The following is an 18,870-nucleotide window of genomic DNA, read 5'->3' as shown; positions in this document are numbered from 1 at the left end:
ACCAAAAGATTATCAGATCAAACTTCCATACGAATACATGAAGAGAGTAGAGTTTTTAAAAAAGGTCGAGGTACGTACGTACGTACGCGCATGCACGTAGATCATGCAGATCGATGCGGTTCTTAGCTAGCTAGCTAGCTAGGCTTCTGACTAATTGATATTATTATTTCTATTTATTCGTGTAATTGCAGACGCGGTTCGCAGATGATAGGCAGCGTTTCTTAACATTTATAAAATATCTCGATGAATATTTGACCGTGCCCAAGGATCAGAGCATGGACCTAGTAACCAATAAGGTATTTCTTACATAGAAATGTTTTAGTTATATATATATAAAGAACTTCTATAAATGTAAATCTGCAAATTGAGTAGTTTGGCGTGGTATGTTAGATTGTAAAGTTATTTTTATTGTAAAATAATCTAATACATATATTATATAAGGTTATGTCAATTTGTGATATTATTTTTACACGTATTAAGATCTCTTTGTGATTATAACATTTCTCTTTAATATTAGTGTTGGGTGTGTTTACGACACCTGTACTCTTTGCGACTGTTGAAAAAAAATGCTAATTTATGCATGGGTCTTGAATTAATAGGAGTACAATGATGATATGCATCAAATTACTATATATGCCTGATCTTATATTAGTTGGTTAATTAATTTGATCACATCATTCATGCAGATAATGTATCTTATTGCCGATCACATAGATTTACAATTCGAATTCGCTGCCATCTGTCCCCAGCCAAGTTGGTTTCGTTAGGGACCAAGGAAAAGGCCGGCCGCCATGATAAGGAGCATGCATATGATCTTATGTAGATCTTATGAAGGATTTCAAACTTAATTACGAGGTTAACTTAAAAATGTCTCTTTCAGTACTTCTGTTGATAAACTTCCCAAGCATTTATAAATTGGGCTTTTAGTGATGGACAAAACAAAACAGGACTTCCAAGTTAATTTAGGCATTAATCTTAATCTGTAATTGTTGTATGGATACTTGATTTACATTCCTTGATTTGTATTGATACTTCAAAGCTTTTGCTTATTTTGTATAAATTGCTGCATGGTTTGAAACTTAAAGAGATTGGTTTTGGGACTTTTGTAACTCTCAAACTCTTATTTTGTACCGAAAGTGAGGGTAATCAATAAAATTGAAAGTACCCTCTTCCTAAATGACATAGATCAGGCTATTTAAATTTTTTAAAATTTTATATTGTCATAATTATCTCGGAGATATATTGAATTGCCAAATCATGATGTAGTTGTAATTGGAAGATTAAAGTTTAGGATGTCAAGGAGATCATATTGGAAATCATCCTTATAACACGTACGTACCGTTATGAATTATTAAATATGACGACTTTCAGATCTATATTCTGCATGGAGTGGTATGAAGTTCTGCGTTTAATTAATTTGGTATGATTTTTTGAAGGTGAAGGAGATTATTTTGATAAAAGAGTAATGTTACATATAGTCGCAGAATGTGCAAGTATCGTGTAATTATTTTGAAAAATAGTACTAGGGTCGTCTATTATTAAAAAAATTAATTTTTTTTTATGTAGGTCCCGTATATATTCATTTTTTTTAAAATGATTGCATGGCACTTGCGTACTCACGACTGCAATTATAATTTCTTTTGATAAAATTAGTAAGGAAAACTAATTAGGAGAAAGGGATGCATGGCTTGTTTTATTGGGGCATTGATTTTCGCGGTATTAATTTGAATGATTCCAACGAACTATTTCATATTAAATATTACTATCATTCGAACGATTAAATGTCTATTTGAACTATATTTTTAAAAATTACAATTTTTATGATGAAATTTAAATTTCTATAAGCAATATAACAATTACAATGTTAATTTATATGTGATTGGAGTACGTATTAATATTATCTCGTATATATCTGTAATACCTTTTTAATTAATACTTAATTTTGAAAACAAATCAAGGCCATCAATATCAAAATACACGTCATATTTTATATATCTTTAAATAAGGGATCAAGATTTGGTGGTCAACACAAATGTGGCGAATGATTCGGTCAATATAACATTGTAAAATCTGTTGTGCATAAATTTTTTTTTATCTGTTAATTGACCAATTTTAATTAATTTGAACTGGTTGATCAAAATTTTCTCATATAAACCTATATATGTAGAATCGAAAGAAGGAGAAGTGTTTAGGTGGCTCATGATCTCTAAGTACTGTAGATATTCAAAGAATGATGGCTGAATCTCTATCTCTATCGCTAGATCATCATCAGAAGCAGAAGTTTCCCGACGATGAAGAAATATACGAGAATTTCCTCAGAATAGCGAAAGATTTTCAGTACAAAAGGTTTCCTTTCTAACTTCTGTTTATAATTTCGATCTATCGTTAATTAATTAATTTGTATCTAAAAATTAATGCATGCACATGAGCTTGAATAAATAGCTATTGATCTGATGATCATCTTCATATAAATATATATATATATATATATAATTCCTGGTAATAAATAAATCCACAAAATAATAAATTACACAAAATAAATTCACAAATTGATGTAATTTTATAGAATCCGTTAGATCTACTTTATAATAAAAATAACTTTACAATCTGACGTATTATATATATAAAACAATATCAGTTTGTGAGTTTAATTTTATGTAATCATTTTATGGTTAAATTTTTTTTCAATATTTATATATAGGCGTTCACATAAACAAGAGGACGCAATTGAGTTTCTGAGATTAGTGAAGGATACGTTTAAGGACAGGCAGCCTGCAGAGACATACGATGATCATTTCTTGGAAGCACTCCAATTAGATTCTTGCAGATCATCAGAAAAAAGGTTAATATATATATATATATATATATATAGTTTCTTTCTGTTTTATTGTCTTAATAAATATTTCTTTGATTAATTAAAAATGATTTGTTGTGGTAGCTAGTTGTACTGATGATCATGACAAAGTACTCCAACTAAAGGACGCATATGAATTCCTGAATTTAGTGAAGGAGGCTTTCAAAGACAACCCAGCAATATACCATCGTTTCTTCCTTTTAATCAAACATTGGAGACTAAAAAGGTTTCTTCTTCTTCTTCTTCTTCTTCTGAAACCAACGTCGTCGATATTCATGATTATGCATTAACGAAACATTAACCTTAAATGCTATATATATATATATGTATGTATGTATTGTGAAATCACCAGTTATCCCAAAAGTTTAAACTAATAGAAATATGTAAATTTTATTATTTATTTTATATCTTAACACTTCCCTTGACGTGTAGGTTAGACTCATTCTCAATGGATGACCCAACACCTGAAATATTTAATTAAATGAGATAGAGTGTAGAGTCAGGGTTCGAACTCAGAATCTCTGCTCTAATACCATATGAAATTATCACTTATCTCAAAAGTTTAAGCTGATGGGAAGAGATAAATTTTATTATTTATTTTATATATTAACGTGTATGTATGTATGTATGTATGTATGTATTGTGCAGGATCGACTTCTTTGCACTTAGGTCGGCAGTGGAAGATTTATTCGAAGGGCAGCCTGAACTGCTCGTGGGTTTCAATACTTTCTTACCAACAGGATTTGAGATCAGTACTCTTGCAGTTTCAAAGATCAAGGAGAAGGCAAGGAATTTGCTATATAGAATCAAGGTACAAATAATTAGTATGATTAAGCAACAAATTAATTATTATTCACTTCATGCGTGCATGGGATATTGCTAGTTTAATTAATATGATATATATATATATATATATATATATATATATATGCAGATGCGGTTCGCCAATGATCAAAACCAGCACTTTGTATCATTTGCAGAGTCTGTGAATGAATGTTGTAATGGGGAAAAGAGCTTCATCCAATTTCTAAGAGAGGTACTTAATTATTGTGTAATGATTTATACAAGCTCGAAACAAGTCTCGCGTAATCTCTTTATAAAAAAAATAGACCCTACTATGACAAAATATAAAAAGAATCCATTTTTTTTTTTTATTGTGATCCACTTATTTATAAAGGATATGTGCAAGATTTGTCTATTTAAAATTTGTATTTAGCAATACTCTTTAATTATTATTCCTTCTTGATCGTCATATTTTTCTAAACTTATTATCATGAGTAGTAATACTAGATACAGTTGTAGAGTACGTATTATTATAACTTATTATACGACGTTTGCGCATTTCACGACTGTAAAATGCTGGATTCAAGTCTTTTATTCTCATTCTTGATTAAATTATTATTGCAGTTGACCGTTATCTTTTCTAGTAATGAAGATTTACTCTTGGAGCTCGTTCAAGGAATATGCAACGAATCTTTTTTAAGTTAGTGACAGAGGAAATGAAGCCACGGACTGGACCTGTATGTATAAAAATGTTTTGGAGTGAAAGAGAAGAGTTCCAAGATTTTTATTTATTTTTTATTTTTGATCTATATATAAATTTCTTCTTGATTTGATGATACTCGATCGTGACTTTTAGTTTGTGATTGAGATTTCTAAAATGTGAACGTGATTAAAAAGCACAAGAAGCGCCGGAGTGATCATATATTAATTTGGGTCATTGAGCTCATTTCATAATAATTCTTAGAATGAAAGTATTTTTCGAGAAAAAATATATTTTAAAGTTTATTTATTGGCATATCAAGCCCACTAATAATATGGAAGCCTACCGTAACAACTAAAGTTAAAATAAATAAATAGGACGGTGCTACGAGTACGTAATCGACATTTTGTAGTACGATACATGGTGTTAAATCATTTTTGTTTTTGGGTTTTTAAGGCTTTTTTTTTTTTGCTTATTCTATTTAAATTTAATTTTTATATTAGATTAGCTATTTATTCTCTATAAAATAATAAAATATTATTAAATTTAATAATTTATTTATTTAATTTATTTATATCATATTTTATAATTCTACCAATTTAATATTAATAATAATTATATTATAATTAAATTAATATTTAAAAAAATCATATTTTCAATAATCATTTAATACTAATAACCAAAAATTGAGATTAAACTTATCTAAATTTCTATCTAAAATTTTTTATTCACTAAACAAATATCTAATATTCTATCTAAATATTCACTAACCATATTTTTAATAAAGTGAGAAATTATTATTTTAATTTTTGATAAATCAATTTGGTTCTTTAAGTTTAGCTAATTACTGTAGTAAAAATTTAAATTATTTTAAAGATGTCCAATTCAATATGGATTCTTTTTAATATAAGAGCATTGATATTGACTTCATTAAAATTATTTCTAAAATTTGATAAAAAGTATACAATTTCTATAAATCTAAAAATTTCCTAACCATAACTCCATATTAAATTAGTTATTGAATTCATCAAAATAATAATATAATATTATTTTTTTAATAAAAATATTTTTTTATTTTTTTATATTTTACAATTACACTAATTATATGTTAATTAATAATTTAATTTGATTCTTAGATTATTATTACAAGACGGTTGAAAATTAAACGTGAATAAAAAAAATTTTAAAAATTAAAAATGAATAAAAAAATAAATTTAATAAATAAATAATAGACATTTAAATTTAAAAATATCTATACATTTACTTAGCTCAAAGTTTCAGATTTACTGTATCTCTGAAGATCAACATCTGCTTGCAACTCAGAAAAATGGATATTCAATCAGGAACGTGGGAGCCCTCTGCATCTCTACAGCTTTGATCGTTTCCTTCCAAAATTTGTTGTTTTCTTGTACTAGGTCTTCGCTTAATCTTCGATTATTAGAGGAAATAATGATCGACGCAATCAGATTTGTGCATTTAGTGAAGGAGACGTTTAAGGACAACCCAGAAATATACCGTCGTTTCATTCAATCACTCAAAGATTACAGAGAAAGAAGGTTCTTCCACTTTTCTTCTTAAATGTTATTAATACAACTTCTGCTATTTAACCCAAGATTTAATTAATTTCTTTATATTGCATACTTATAGAATTTATAGAATTGCCCTACTCTTGTTATTCTCTCTCTTTCATTTTCTTTGGTTTCTTCGGCTGCATAGTGTTGGAAACTTTCTTTGAATGCTTTTCCATAGAATTGCCCTACTCTTGTTAGCGTATGATCGAGTGATTTGTATGCAGCTAGCGTTGATGCTAGTGATGTGTTGTTCATATTGGAATTGAATGACATCTTGATTCTTCAAGAGAGAGAGAGAGATAGAGAATTTCCCTAATTCCTTAGGGTACAGCTTCTAGCTAAAAAAGAAGCTGCCAATTGGGTTGTGATTCTTCTAGCTGGTACAAGACGTTTCTTTGGAGATATTGCTGCAGTTTGATTATCAATGAAAAAATGCACTATTAGATTTAGTTGACAGATTAAGTAGGTCTAGGAAGTTTCAAAGTCACGGATTGTGGTGAATTCGCTACTGGGCAGATGCAAGGTCTATTGGGAAGTGCTCGAGTTTTGGGATGACATTTTGAGTGCAGCTTCTAAGTTGCAAGAAGTTTTTGTACATGGAGTTTTATTTCTTGTAAGCCCGGTGCAGCAACACATCAGTTTTTGTGGGATCCATTATTGTAATAAAAAGAAATTAAAGCACCGATATTTTTTTCATTATGAGACCCACTCTAGTGATGTGTTAGGTGTGTCAAAAAATAGGCTTGTAAATATATATTTTCTTGTACGTCTGCCGAGAAGTCAATTGTATGGAAAGTTTTTTTCTTTTTTTTGCAGAAGAGGCAGCAACTGGAGCTTCTATAGTTTTTAACGATTCTAGTTTTCTCCCTCTTCAATTATAGGTCCATTAAGAATTGGAACGGGCTGTCCCTCCTTATTTGAGATGTAAATAGATGGCATAGGATTGGTTTTTCTTTTTTTTTATAGTTAGATGCTTGTATGGGTTTGGTTTTTTAGGACTTATTTTTTGACACCTTGGTATTTTTTAAACTTTCTCGTATATACCAAGGTGCTTGGATGTAACCACGGTATTCTTCTACCACAAGTGAGGGTTGAGCAATAAAATTGGGGTACCGTCCTTTTCTCAAAAAAGAAAAAAACAAAGAGTTTTTAAAGTCTTTATACTTAGAGATATGTATGTAATGAATAAAAAAGTCTTTCTACTTGTAGACTGGTGTAAATTAAGGATACACTATCTACTTGATATTGTAAGTTTTAATTTACAAGAGAAGTTTAAAATTGATGGGTCTTACAACTTAATCTTGTCATATTTAGCAATGTGGAGAGTGTGTCTGGTATACCAACTTACAAATATAAGTTTTCTTGGTACAAATAAAATTTTCCATGTTGGTAGACTCTTTCTCCCCCCCTTACCTAAATATGTAAGCTTATAATAGAGCTGATGTGCTTAAGAGGCACAATGGGGCATATCGGTAATGATGTACAAATTTCCATGTCTCTCTATATATATCAGTAATGATTTTGCATTTGTATTTACTATTACATAATATTTAGAATTAATTTCGACCTCCAATGGATACCAAAACTATGCATGCAAGCCGCTTTCACAATTTTAATTCAATTTCGACCTATATTTTGATATATATATATATATATTTATCTATATATTTGTGCAAATCACCTGGTGAAGTTTTAGAAGTTATCTCGAGGGTGAAACATTTATTGGAGGGGCACCCTGCACTTCTTGTGTGTTTCAATATTTTCGTGCCAATAAGACATAAGATCGTCCTTTCAGGCCAATTGACAAGTGACAAGTTACGGGACTTACTGAAGAGAATAAAGGTACAGTATATAATTCAGTACTTCTTAGGCTTCTACCTTCTGGTTTGATATGAGCTATATTTACACTAGCACACAACAAAAATGAATCACAGATGCAGTTTGCCTGTGATAACCAACGGTTCAAATCATTTGCAATCTGTCAAGGAATGTGGTAATAGGGAAAAGGGCATCGTCCAATTTTTCAAAGAGGTACTTCCTATTCATTCTTGATCTTCTTGCTCTTACACTTTTTAATTAGCCTTGGACTGTAGGACTGTATGACCTTCCTTTAGTTGTTATAGAGTCTAATTCAAGCGAGGCACAAGAGAGACTGTAGGACTCATCGTTATAGCCCCCCCCCCCACAAACCCACTGTCTCTAATACCAATACCCGAACTTCTTCTTGTAAGAGAACTGCTATACAACAGCCTTTGTTGTATCATCCTCCAACCATCATGTGATGTGGCACATCTCCGTTGGAGAGTAGTCTTTTCTTTTATTATTTTAACTCCTCATACTTATCCACTAAAGGATGTCTTGTGGATGACAAACTTGAGAGATAGTAAACAGACCTATTGTTCCTACAATTCGGTAATTCGATCAGGAAATAGCAAATGATCCATTTTGCATGTTATATATGCTGATTAAGGTCCAGATGATTGACCTTCACGACACTTTGGTTGATAATGTTACTAGTCTCCTTGAAAGTTATTGGACATAAATATGTATATGTGCTAATTAGGGGTGCAAATGGTCCGGTCCGGTCGATCTATTCAGTCTGGCCTAATTTTTATATTTTTATTTTTTTAAATCAATTAATAAAAAAAAATTATTTAAAATACTAAATTAAATTAAGTGACTTATTAATGTAGATTATGTAACAAACTCAATAAAAAAATATTTTATATGGTCAATGATAATAAATTAGATGAAAATTATATTATTAATTTATATAATTACTATATAATTAACTAATTGATATTATATATTAGTTAATTCATAGAATATTAACAAGTGTTAATAACATATTTAAAATTTTATATTGTTAATAGTGATAGGTTAGATGAATATATATATAAAATATTGTTAATTTGTAGAATATTAACAAGTATTAATAACATATTTAAAATTTTATATTGTTAATTGTACAATTATTATATAAATAATATATATAAAATATATTTTTATTTTTATTTTTTATTCGGTTGGTCCGGTCCGAGAAATCTCCACCCCGGGACCGGACCAAAATTCCCCTACTCATTAGACCGAAACCGAACATGCATTTTTTTGATCCGGTCCAGTCGGTTTCTCCGGTCTTGACCGACCGTTTTACACCCCTAGTGCTAATAATAAAACAAGTTTACAAATCGATTTTGTGTCTTGTAATCAATAATTCATAATTGCAGTTGATCGTTATTTTCGTTGGTAATGAAGATTTATTATCGGAGTTCACTCGAAGTATGTGCAATGAATCTTTTTGTGTCAGTGACTGAGGAAAGGGCTTGGAAAGTTTCTGATGCACAAGAAGACTTCCAAGATTTCCCCCATTGTTTCTCGCTTCTTTTACTTTGCGGTTGGACTTTTGTAATTAATCGTTCACAAAGAGGGCAAGAGACTAATTTTAATAAAAATAGAAGTTTTTTATAGGAAGACTTCATTAGTATTTCTATTAACATAATAAAAACGTGGGTAATCATGGCATTTCTCGTACTCCTATACCGAAAATGTCCTTATTTTCATTGTTATGTGTAGTTGTTTGCTGATTTATATAAAAGCTGGACATTACCGTCCATTCAGACTTATTGTTGAAATTGCCCTTATTTATGTATTTCTATACAATTATTTGATCTGTAATAAAATCTTATTTATTGGGCATTATTGTCATGTTCTCTCTCTCTTTCTCTCTCTCTCTCTCTCTCCACCACCACCGGTAACTCTCTATTATACAGCGATGAGTGCTCCATTTTTCTTTGTTGATGCCTCAATGTCCTTGGCCCTTTGTTGAAGCCACTCGGACTACTCGAGCTCCTCTCCAAGCTCTGAAGCACTATCTTCTCCGACGAGTTCATTCTCAAGCTTTGCTGCTTCTTCTTCTTCTTCTTCTTTTTTTTTTTTGTTGTTGTTGTTGTTGTTGTTGTTCATGTTGACGGGTGATAGAAATCAATATCTAGGCCATTGATGAAATAAAGTTTTTTTTGAAGTACATCAGGATAATCTTCGAAATAGGTTGGTGGGGACGATGTTGTGGGTTACAAGCTTAACCAAATTAGTTAGGCCTTTAACAATTGGTATTAGAGCAGGGATCATGTCAAGAGTTTAAGTCGCAGATGAGGCGATTTATAGGCTGGATTAAAATGTCTTTATACTATGTATGGGCATGATGTTAAGTCACTAAATATTGATAGATGAGTGAAGCCACCAAAAGGGAAATGGCTACCACCAGTCAGTGTTGGTAGAGTGTGTTGGACGTTGGATTTGGAAGTGTAGTGAAATGTTAATCATTAAAGGCTTAACCAAATTCTTATCTAACAGTCGTAGGGCTCTACGACTTTTGGATCAATGGTTAGGCCTTTAACAGATATATTGTCATTACAATGTCCCTAATTTGTAATCTGATATAATGTTTGACTGAGTTTAGCGCTAATCTTCAGGTTTCACACTCGGTCTCTCCAGCCTTCTCCTACAGAACCCCAACCAACCAAAGATGAAGATAATGGTGGCTATGAAAATCTTGAGTCAAACCCAAAAGAGTAAGCAACACATAAACATGTTATTTTTTTCCTTCATTTTCCGAACCTTGCATTCATATTTTGCAAGTTATTTCATTTCGTAGACAGGTGTGAAGACCCCGAAAATGAAGATGTCGACGAAGGTAGTTGTTGGAGGTTGAGAAGTCTGCTCATTCTTGGAAAGGAGGTTTGTCTATTTGATTTTCGAAGAAATGCTTTTCTTTGAAATTATGAGATCTTGCAAGTAATTGTTATGGCATGCTGTGGTTGGTTCTTTCATTATTGTTGGTTAGCTTAATAAAGAGATTGGTCTTTGGTTAGGATATCCAGATGTTGCTCTCAATTATATTCTCCATCTTTTGCACTCACTTAATTGTTAATGCTCTTGGATGTGTAGTTATGGTGGATTCTTGCATTTTTGCTCAAAATATTGTCAGAGTGATTGAAGCTTTGTTTTACTGAGAAACCGTGCTTAATTCATATGTCTTGACTTTGTCTGTAATGGGTCATTGTGGTCACTCCAAATTTCATGCAAAAGATTGAGTTTCCAATAATTTCCAATCAAATGTTTATATTTATAGAAGATTTTCCGTGATATTAAATATTTAAATGGTATGTCAAGTGCTGGATTTCATGCTGTAGAGGTTCACTTGGAAAAAAAACTGTTAGTATTGGGATTGCCACAACTTTATTTGGAGGATACACTTTTGGTTTATTTTGATCTCTACAGAAGAAATGATATGCTTGCAAAGAAGGTAGTTCAGCCACCATCTTTTCTGAAGATATGAATTACAATTGTTGGTTTAAATTTCTAGGTACGACAATTCGATATATTGTTGCTCAGCTACAAAGGAATGCTGGAAAAAGTAGGTAATGGTATGCAAATTGAGTCATTCTAATATAGAAGTACTTCCAAACTTTCAAGCTAACCATATCAATGTTAGCTTCACACGGTAAAAGTTCATGAATTGATATTTATTGATTGGCAACTTGGGGCATGTAGATTAAAGAACTCGATCGGTGGATAATGTAAGATAACAACTTTATTCTCAAGGATATTGATCTTAAGCATATCCAGAACAAATTATTTATACTTAATCTCTGCTATTAGGATTTTAACTGCACGGTTCATCATTGGCAGTTTACATCATCTAATTTGCATGCCAGAACAGATGTTGAATTGCACGTCTTGCTCCAATGGCACCTATCAAAATATCTACCATTGAGAACCCGTTTTTAAATTTTTAGGCTATATGAACTGCATGTAGATTTCATTTAACTAGAACCGCTGGAATTGCAACTCTGCTTGTATCTTGTTTTCAATCATCAAGAATTGGTTGGAACAGGTACTGTAGAAAACAAATAAAAACTGTAGAAGTAACTTGGCTGATAGACCTTTTAAAGATTCGATGGTCCTGCAGATCATGACTCCCCTTTGGCAGGATTAGTGGACACCCATCAGCCATGTCCACTTATTCCATCTTTAATGTTTTACCCTTTTTCAACATTTATTCAGGATAGTTTCATTTTTGGAGTAGATACAAGAAGAACCATTGAAGGACCCATAATGTGATACCCCATATGATATGGATAAGGGTTGGTGGTGTATGAGATCTCACATTGCTTGGGAATGATAAGTTCTTACTCTTTATAAAGTTCCAATGGGGCTCCAATTGTATCATTGACTAGTCCTTTTGGAGTATAGGTCATGTGGTTTGGGCCTTCTATTGAGGCGTTACAAATGGTATCAGAGTCTATCCCAATCAGAAATGTGGGACTTGAGCCATGCCACCTACAATGGACAGGCCCGACGAGGACGTCGAGAATTTAAAAGGAGTAGATTGTGATACCCTATATAAAGAACCCAAAAGCCACCACTTAATGTCTGCAGTCAATGATAGTCCTGTGTAAACAATTCCTCCAATAACACGACTAAGAGGATACCACGTTTGATCATCAAAGTAGTTCTAGAAACCGTATATCCCATTATTTGTCAAGTATGGAGTGACTCGACAATTGAAATAAGGATTGAACTCGTGAATAAAGCTCTCAAACAATATAACAGAGAACATTTCACTAAAAAATTCCCCAAAGTCCCAGCTGCTTCTTCATATATGGGATTCCACATTGCTTGAGAATGATAAGTTCTTGCTCTTTATAAGGTTCCAATGGAGCTCCAATTGTATCATTGACTAGTCCTTTTAGAGTATAGGTCATGTGGTTTGAGCCTTCCATTGAGGCGTTACACATAATCAGTTATAAGAAATGTGAGAAGATTCATTATATGGCACCAAACATATATTGTTGTGGAGCAGGAACTGCTGCCAATACAGAGACCGTAACAGCTATTTGTTAGGTCTGAGTTTAATGTGATGATGTTGCACTCTTTATCATCTTCTTTTAAGAATGGCTAATGCACTGCCTTGGTGTTTGCCTTCTTTCAACAAGGTCAGCTCACCATAGGATTCTAACTACTCAATATATTGTCCTGCTAGCAGGTTACGTGCAAGCTGCTTTGGTTCTTGGAGGAGTTCATGTTACTGGACCTCATCTGCATACTGTGAGTCTAATTTCAAGAATTAAATTGGAAATAAAGTGTTTTTTTGGCTTACATATTTAGTTTCTTTCTCACAATTACAGCACTTGTTTTAGAGATATATCCCCATGGATCAACCGGCACAGCCATTTGCGACGATGGGATATGGATCACTTGCTGCTATGGCCATATTTGGGTCCAAGTACAGAGAAGGGCTGACTGTGAATTAGTAGAATCAATATACTGACCACTTCTATACATCTTATACGTCTTAGAACATCTATTATGATCATGAGTTTCGTCATCAAAATGTTGTGATGATGAGTGATTATCTTGGCATATTCAAATTTGATTTATGTACTTTGAAATTTGTATGTCTGTTACTATTGTTAAATCCGATCAGAGTTGGAGGCAGGGGATTTTTATGACTGACCTCAACTCCGCCTCCGACTCTAAACTCTGACATAATTAACCATATATTATAAGAGAAATATTAACTCTACACAATTATTTTATATAGTAATCATAAATATATATATATATATAGCATATACTTAAATTGAAGTCTATAACTTATGAGCAATACTATACTAGTAGAAGTGTTAATACCTATGTCATAATATATTCACTATTAAATACTAATTAGTATATGTAACAATATATATCTACGGGTAGTAACTGTTAAATATGAGTCATGCATAACTATTAATTTATACTATGTATATAGTAATCTACTATGTGTACTGCTAGATTAATATTATGATTTTGTAACTTATATAATGGTACAATATTACAATTTACAATCATCTTGACCACCTATTATGCACTCATTTTTCCTCACGAATATCACAATCTTATCATGATAGTGTTTGGTGGGTTTGAAATGAGAGAGAAACAAAGTTTTTCATGTTGAAATTAGATTTCAACTTCAACATCCGCGCATTTTACAGAGTTGGAGTTGGAGTGGATTCTAAAAATTTCGAAGTAAGAGTTGGTGTCAGGATTTTGAATTCCAACCAAAATCTTGACTCTAACAATATCAGTTCTCACCCCCAGGTTCTTGTGCGAAAGTGCTATGCTTTAAGTGACTAGAAATTCTTAGACAAGAAACAAGAAAACAATTATATGTAAAAGAATCAGGTGTTAGGAGAAGTGGTAGATTATGCATTAGTTTTACTACTATTGTTGGAAGTTGTGATTCTTAGTAAGATGTACTCTACTAATTGGGTTCATCACCCATTCTTTCAATGAACAGTCGTATTTGGTATAGCATTTCATCTACTCATGATGCGAAGGTGAAAACTGAATAGCTACTCTCATTCATAGATGTATGAAGACAACCATGATTTTAGAGGTATTAGTTTGTATAATATTCAGACAGTTTTGACACTTTGTATAATATATTTGTAGTGTTTGTTATTTGTGTATGTTCAATTGGTTTAGCAACTAGGAATCTCTCGTATTGGTAAAATTAGTGATTTATAAAGAAAAATTATTATTCAAGTCTCTTAAATTGATATGTTTTTCTCAAGCCAATTATTAGAATTCAAAAGTTCCCAACATATCCTTGAGGTTTAGGATATGTTTGAAACTTTTGAATCTCATGTACCCTATCCGCCCATATCCATTGATATAAATATGCAAAACTCAATGTAACCCCTTTACATATTTGAGAAATTGAATATGTACTCATCTAACATAGAGTTATTATAGAGTTCGTAAGTATTGTACACTTATTTTAAAAAAAATAAATAAATATAAGATTCATATAAAAAAATTAAAATTTTAATAATAAATTTTTATTTTTTTTTTAAATGAATATACAGTATTTATACAACCTATTAATATATATAGCATTACTTATTAAATATTAAAAAAAAAAATTGAACGGCTTCTTATTGAGATCTCGACGCGCGAGCTCTCTTCTATTGAACCTCTTTCCCTCCGGAACTGGAATGCATTATACTAGTAGGACATTCTAGAAATTCAACTAAGATTTTGGGGTATTTTGATAACATGACAGATATATATATATATAGCACACTGCGCCTTCTTTTTCAGAACGAAGCAGAGGCGTTTCCGTTATCCAAATATAATATCCTCCCTCTCTCTCTCTCTCTCTCTCTCTCTCTCTCAGCTTGCTTGTTCTTTCCCTCGCCTCGCGAATTAGGGTTTTGGCAAGCCTCTCTGTTCTTCGAATCTGAATAATAGTACTACCATCTCAGCCATGTTTTCTGATTCAATCACCACCGCTTCGATTTCTTCGGCCCACAACGCCAGGGATTTGGGCAAGAAGAGAAGGGTGAGAGAATTCTGTTCCTCTTTCTATTTTTCCTCATCTCTGTTTTTTACTCTTAAAAAAAAAACCTGTTTCTTGATTTGCAATTTCTGACTTTTTGTGATTTCTTGTTTGAATTTGGGGATTTCAGGCCAACAGGTCCGCCAAATTGAAGCAGTGCAAGCTCGATGCTCGTCGCGAGCAATGGCTTTCTCAATGTATGGCTATGATCTCTTATTCTGTAACCTATAGATGTATGCGTTAAAACTTAAAATCTTCGTTCGTTTAATTGATTATTTGGAATGAATGATGTGTGTTTAGGTACCGCAAAGAACAAGGAATGCAAAGAAGAGCAAAACAGCGGTGGTCAGTGTCGCAAAGGGGATAAACGTTCGTTGGAGAATTTAGAGATGAGTTCTAGAGGAGAAGAGATGCATGGGTCCATTCATCAATACAGCTATTTCGAGTCGCCGTCGAACAGTCCAACCAGTGCGAATAGTAGTATCTTGGGCGGTGCCGATTCAGGAACAAACTTCACTGGCAGTAATAGCAGCAGCAGCAGCAGCAGCAGCAGCAGCAGTGGTGGGTCCTGTTCCGGGTGCATTACCGAAGATGAGGAAGGAGGAGGAGAAGATGATGGATGCTTGGACGATTGGGAGGCCGTGGCAGATGCTTTAGCGGCTGACGACGAAGACAAGCGCCAGAACTTAAACCCGTGTTCCGAATCACCCCCTGAGCGCGAATGCCGTTCCCAATTGGTTTCTCCGCTGGATGGGATGAGCTTAGGAGGTGGGAGTTCGAAGCCAGAGTGTCCTAAAATGGTTTCGGGGGCTTGGGGGAACAGCCGGGCGTGGAGGCCCGACGATGCTTGTCGACCTAGTAGTTTACCCAATTTTTCTAAGCAGCAAAGCTTGCCTAATCCGGACCGGCATTATGGCGGAGGGGTTGCGTGGGCTTGTAACAGGGTGCTGCCTGCGCCATCTTCATGTCCTATATGCTATGAGGATTTGGATATCACGGACTCTAGCTTTTTGCCTTGCTTGTGCGGGTTTAGGCTCTGCCTCTTTTGCCACAAGAGGATTCTTGAGGCGGACGGGCGCTGTCCTGGCTGCAGGAAGCCGTATGATACCATTGTTGAGGCGGAGTCGAGTATTAATGGCGGCAACCCAACATTCCGGATGGCTCGTTCTTGTAGCATGATCGCAAGGTCTTAGGAGGAGTCCATATTTTTGTCGATTATGTATGTTGGGTCTCCCTTTCGCGTGTCTTGTGTGTTCTTGGACTCTGTTTCTTTTGTTTTTTTACCCTGTAGAGGTAGATGCTGGCATGGGGTTATGATCACCCGGGAATTAAGCTACTTCTCTTTATGAGTTTGGTTCTTATATGTTTGGTGCATCTGAGCTTATGTTGGAATGTGAATGGATAAGGTGGTATAGAAATTCAATACATGAAAGATGATTACAATATGATTTGGCCTTTCTTCTCCATATGCTTTCTTATGTTTCACTCTCCTGTTAAAAGGTAATTGATGTGGATTTAAATTGTAACCATACTGTGGTTAGCCCTTCTGAATAAAGGACCAAACGTAATTTTGTTTTGAGTTGTATCTTAGGCTTCGTTTGTAACCATGATTCCTCTCAACTCATCTCAATAACTTTTTCAAATCCCAACATAAAATATAATAAACAATTCAATTTTTTCAAATCTCAAAATAATAATAATAATAATAAATAATATTTTAATAATATTTTATTATCTCAACTCAACTCAACTCACTTCAACATCCAAACGCAATCTTAGTTTAAAGTTTTATAAATGAATGTCATGTTTTGATTATAAGTTATAGATGTTTCTTTCCACTGGCCTTAAAATTTTTTTCTCAAGCAGTGCTTCATCCATTTAAATATATTGATTGTTGTTTCAGTCTTCATTTTTACCCTTTAGCTGAGGGAAGTGTCAGTGGCCATTTTTACCATTCTTGATAGAGAAATGTCAATATGTCACCTGAATTTATTTTTTTATTTTGATAGTTTATATATTTTATTTTAATTTTTAATTTTTTTACTTAATATATAAAAAAGTGACTTTTAATATATTAGTATATTTTTTATTTTTTAAAAATATTAAAATATTTTAAAAAATATGAAAATATAAAATATAAAAAGAAAAAATTGTACCAGCACACCCGGCAGTTATTGCTGGGTGGGCAGTAGCCCAGCACTACTCGCCCGAATCACCAGGGGTTTAAATTGTTGCTTTATGAAGATGAGCAGTGTTACACAATTTTGTAAATCTCTACACATTATATTCTTTTAAATTTTTTAATATTTTTAAAATTTTTTTTTTGAATTTATTTTTTTAAACTAATTTAATTCTTTTATTCATTATTTATATATTAAATATTTGATTAAAAAAATAATAATTAAAAAAAATATTGTGTAGAGATTATGTGAATAGTAAAAGATTGTGTAGACTTTTTTTATAAAAATAAATATTTTCAAAGACAAAATCTACACAATCTCTTACTACACATCACATATTTTTTAATTTTTATTATTATTTTATCAAATATTTAATATATGAATAATTAATAAAAAAATTAAATTAGTTTAAAAAGAATAAATGCAAAAAAAATTTAAAAAAATTTTAAAATTTTAAAAATTTTAAAAATTTTAAAAAAATATAATATATAAAAGATGAAAGATTATATAGCATTACTCTTTTAGAGAATCACCCGACGTTCTTTCTGACCCATTTCACACATCTTCAAATTTGTCCTTTTTACATTATCCTACCGAATCTACCCCTTTTATTTTATTATTTTATTTTATTTTTTTATTTAGGGGTGCTTCTAGAGTATAAATTACACATTTTAATTTTTTTTTAATATTTTTAAACATATTAAATATTTTTAAAAAATAAGAAAAAAAGTATACAAATATACTAAAAGTCATTTCTTTAACTATTACTTCAAAAAATTCAAAAAAATAAATTAAATACGTAAATGATCAAAATGAAAAAAGAAACCTATGAGACATACTAACATTTTCCTTTATCTAGTTCCACATATCCACCGAAGGATTGATTGTTACTCTTTATAAGCCATAATCACCATCTTTTCATCATTGCTTGACGTGATGTGATGTTAATTATTGGATCTTTCGTCCGGATATGATTAAGATTGTGATTAAAAGGCTTGTGAATGGTATTATTCATTGAATTACTCTTCCTCCAAGTTTCAACCTGAATAAATTACAAGAGCATGAAAATTGTTAAAAGATACAATGAAATTATATAAAAATAAATTTATAAATTGACGTAGTTTTATTTGATATGTTAGATCTATTTTATATTAAAAGTAATTTTACAATCTGACGTACTACATCAAGCTACATTAATATATATATTTATTTTATATAATTTTTTATGATTAAGGTATTTCTCAACAGAGTAGGTTTCAAAAAAAATGATAAAATGAGGAGAGAAGAAATGAAGGTGAAAACGGAAAACGAGATAGAGATGTATTTGTAATTGATACTCATTAGCTGAGTTTGGCATCTCCTCTAATAGATGTGAAGAGCCTTGGCATTATGTCACT

The 18,870-nt window shown here is 32.0% G+C and overlaps 3 protein-coding genes across 4 annotated transcripts; all 3 read left to right on the top strand.

Moving 5' to 3' along the window:
- The first annotated feature begins 2,186 nt into the window (after nt 1-2,186).
- LOC108999168 (paired amphipathic helix protein Sin3-like 6) lies at nt 2,187-4,475 on the top strand. 2 transcript variants are annotated; one of them, XM_018975973.2, is made up of 6 exons: nt 2,187-2,346; nt 2,702-2,842; nt 2,943-3,080; nt 3,503-3,665; nt 3,835-3,890; nt 4,262-4,475. In XM_018975973.2, the coding sequence occupies exons 1-5, from the start codon at nt 2,231-2,233 to the stop codon at nt 3,841-3,843; spliced, it is 567 nt and encodes a 188-aa protein (XP_018831518.1). In that variant the 5' UTR covers nt 2,187-2,230; the 3' UTR covers nt 3,844-3,890; nt 4,262-4,475. The 2 variants fall into 2 exon arrangements, with proteins under 2 accessions (XP_018831518.1, XP_018831517.1); XM_018975972.2 differs by having other exon boundaries at nt 3,789-3,890.
- Nucleotides 4,476-5,621: 1,146 nt separating this feature from the next.
- Nucleotides 5,622-13,373, top strand: LOC108999276. The gene is made up of 6 exons (XM_035687865.1): nt 5,622-5,893; nt 10,381-10,479; nt 10,567-10,645; nt 11,274-11,334; nt 12,957-13,018; nt 13,111-13,373. Exons 1-6 carry the CDS (start codon nt 5,787-5,789, stop codon nt 13,222-13,224), a joined length of 522 nt encoding a protein of 173 aa, XP_035543758.1. The 5' UTR covers nt 5,622-5,786; the 3' UTR covers nt 13,225-13,373.
- A 1,680-nt stretch (nt 13,374-15,053) lies between these two features.
- On the top strand, nt 15,054-16,759 carry LOC108999292. Its single transcript, XM_018976167.2, has 3 exons — nt 15,054-15,296; nt 15,424-15,490; nt 15,594-16,759. Exons 1-3 carry the CDS (start codon nt 15,222-15,224, stop codon nt 16,484-16,486), a joined length of 1,035 nt encoding a protein of 344 aa, XP_018831712.1. The 5' UTR covers nt 15,054-15,221; the 3' UTR covers nt 16,487-16,759.
- Nucleotides 16,760-18,870: the final 2,111 nt, after the last annotated feature.

This window comes from Juglans regia, chromosome 2 (genome assembly GCF_001411555.2).
Source record: "Juglans regia cultivar Chandler chromosome 2, Walnut 2.0, whole genome shotgun sequence".
NCBI lineage: Eukaryota > Viridiplantae > Streptophyta > Magnoliopsida > Fagales > Juglandaceae > Juglans > Juglans regia.
Note: the sequence above shows the minus strand (reverse complement) of the source record. Positions and strands in the feature narration are given on the sequence as shown.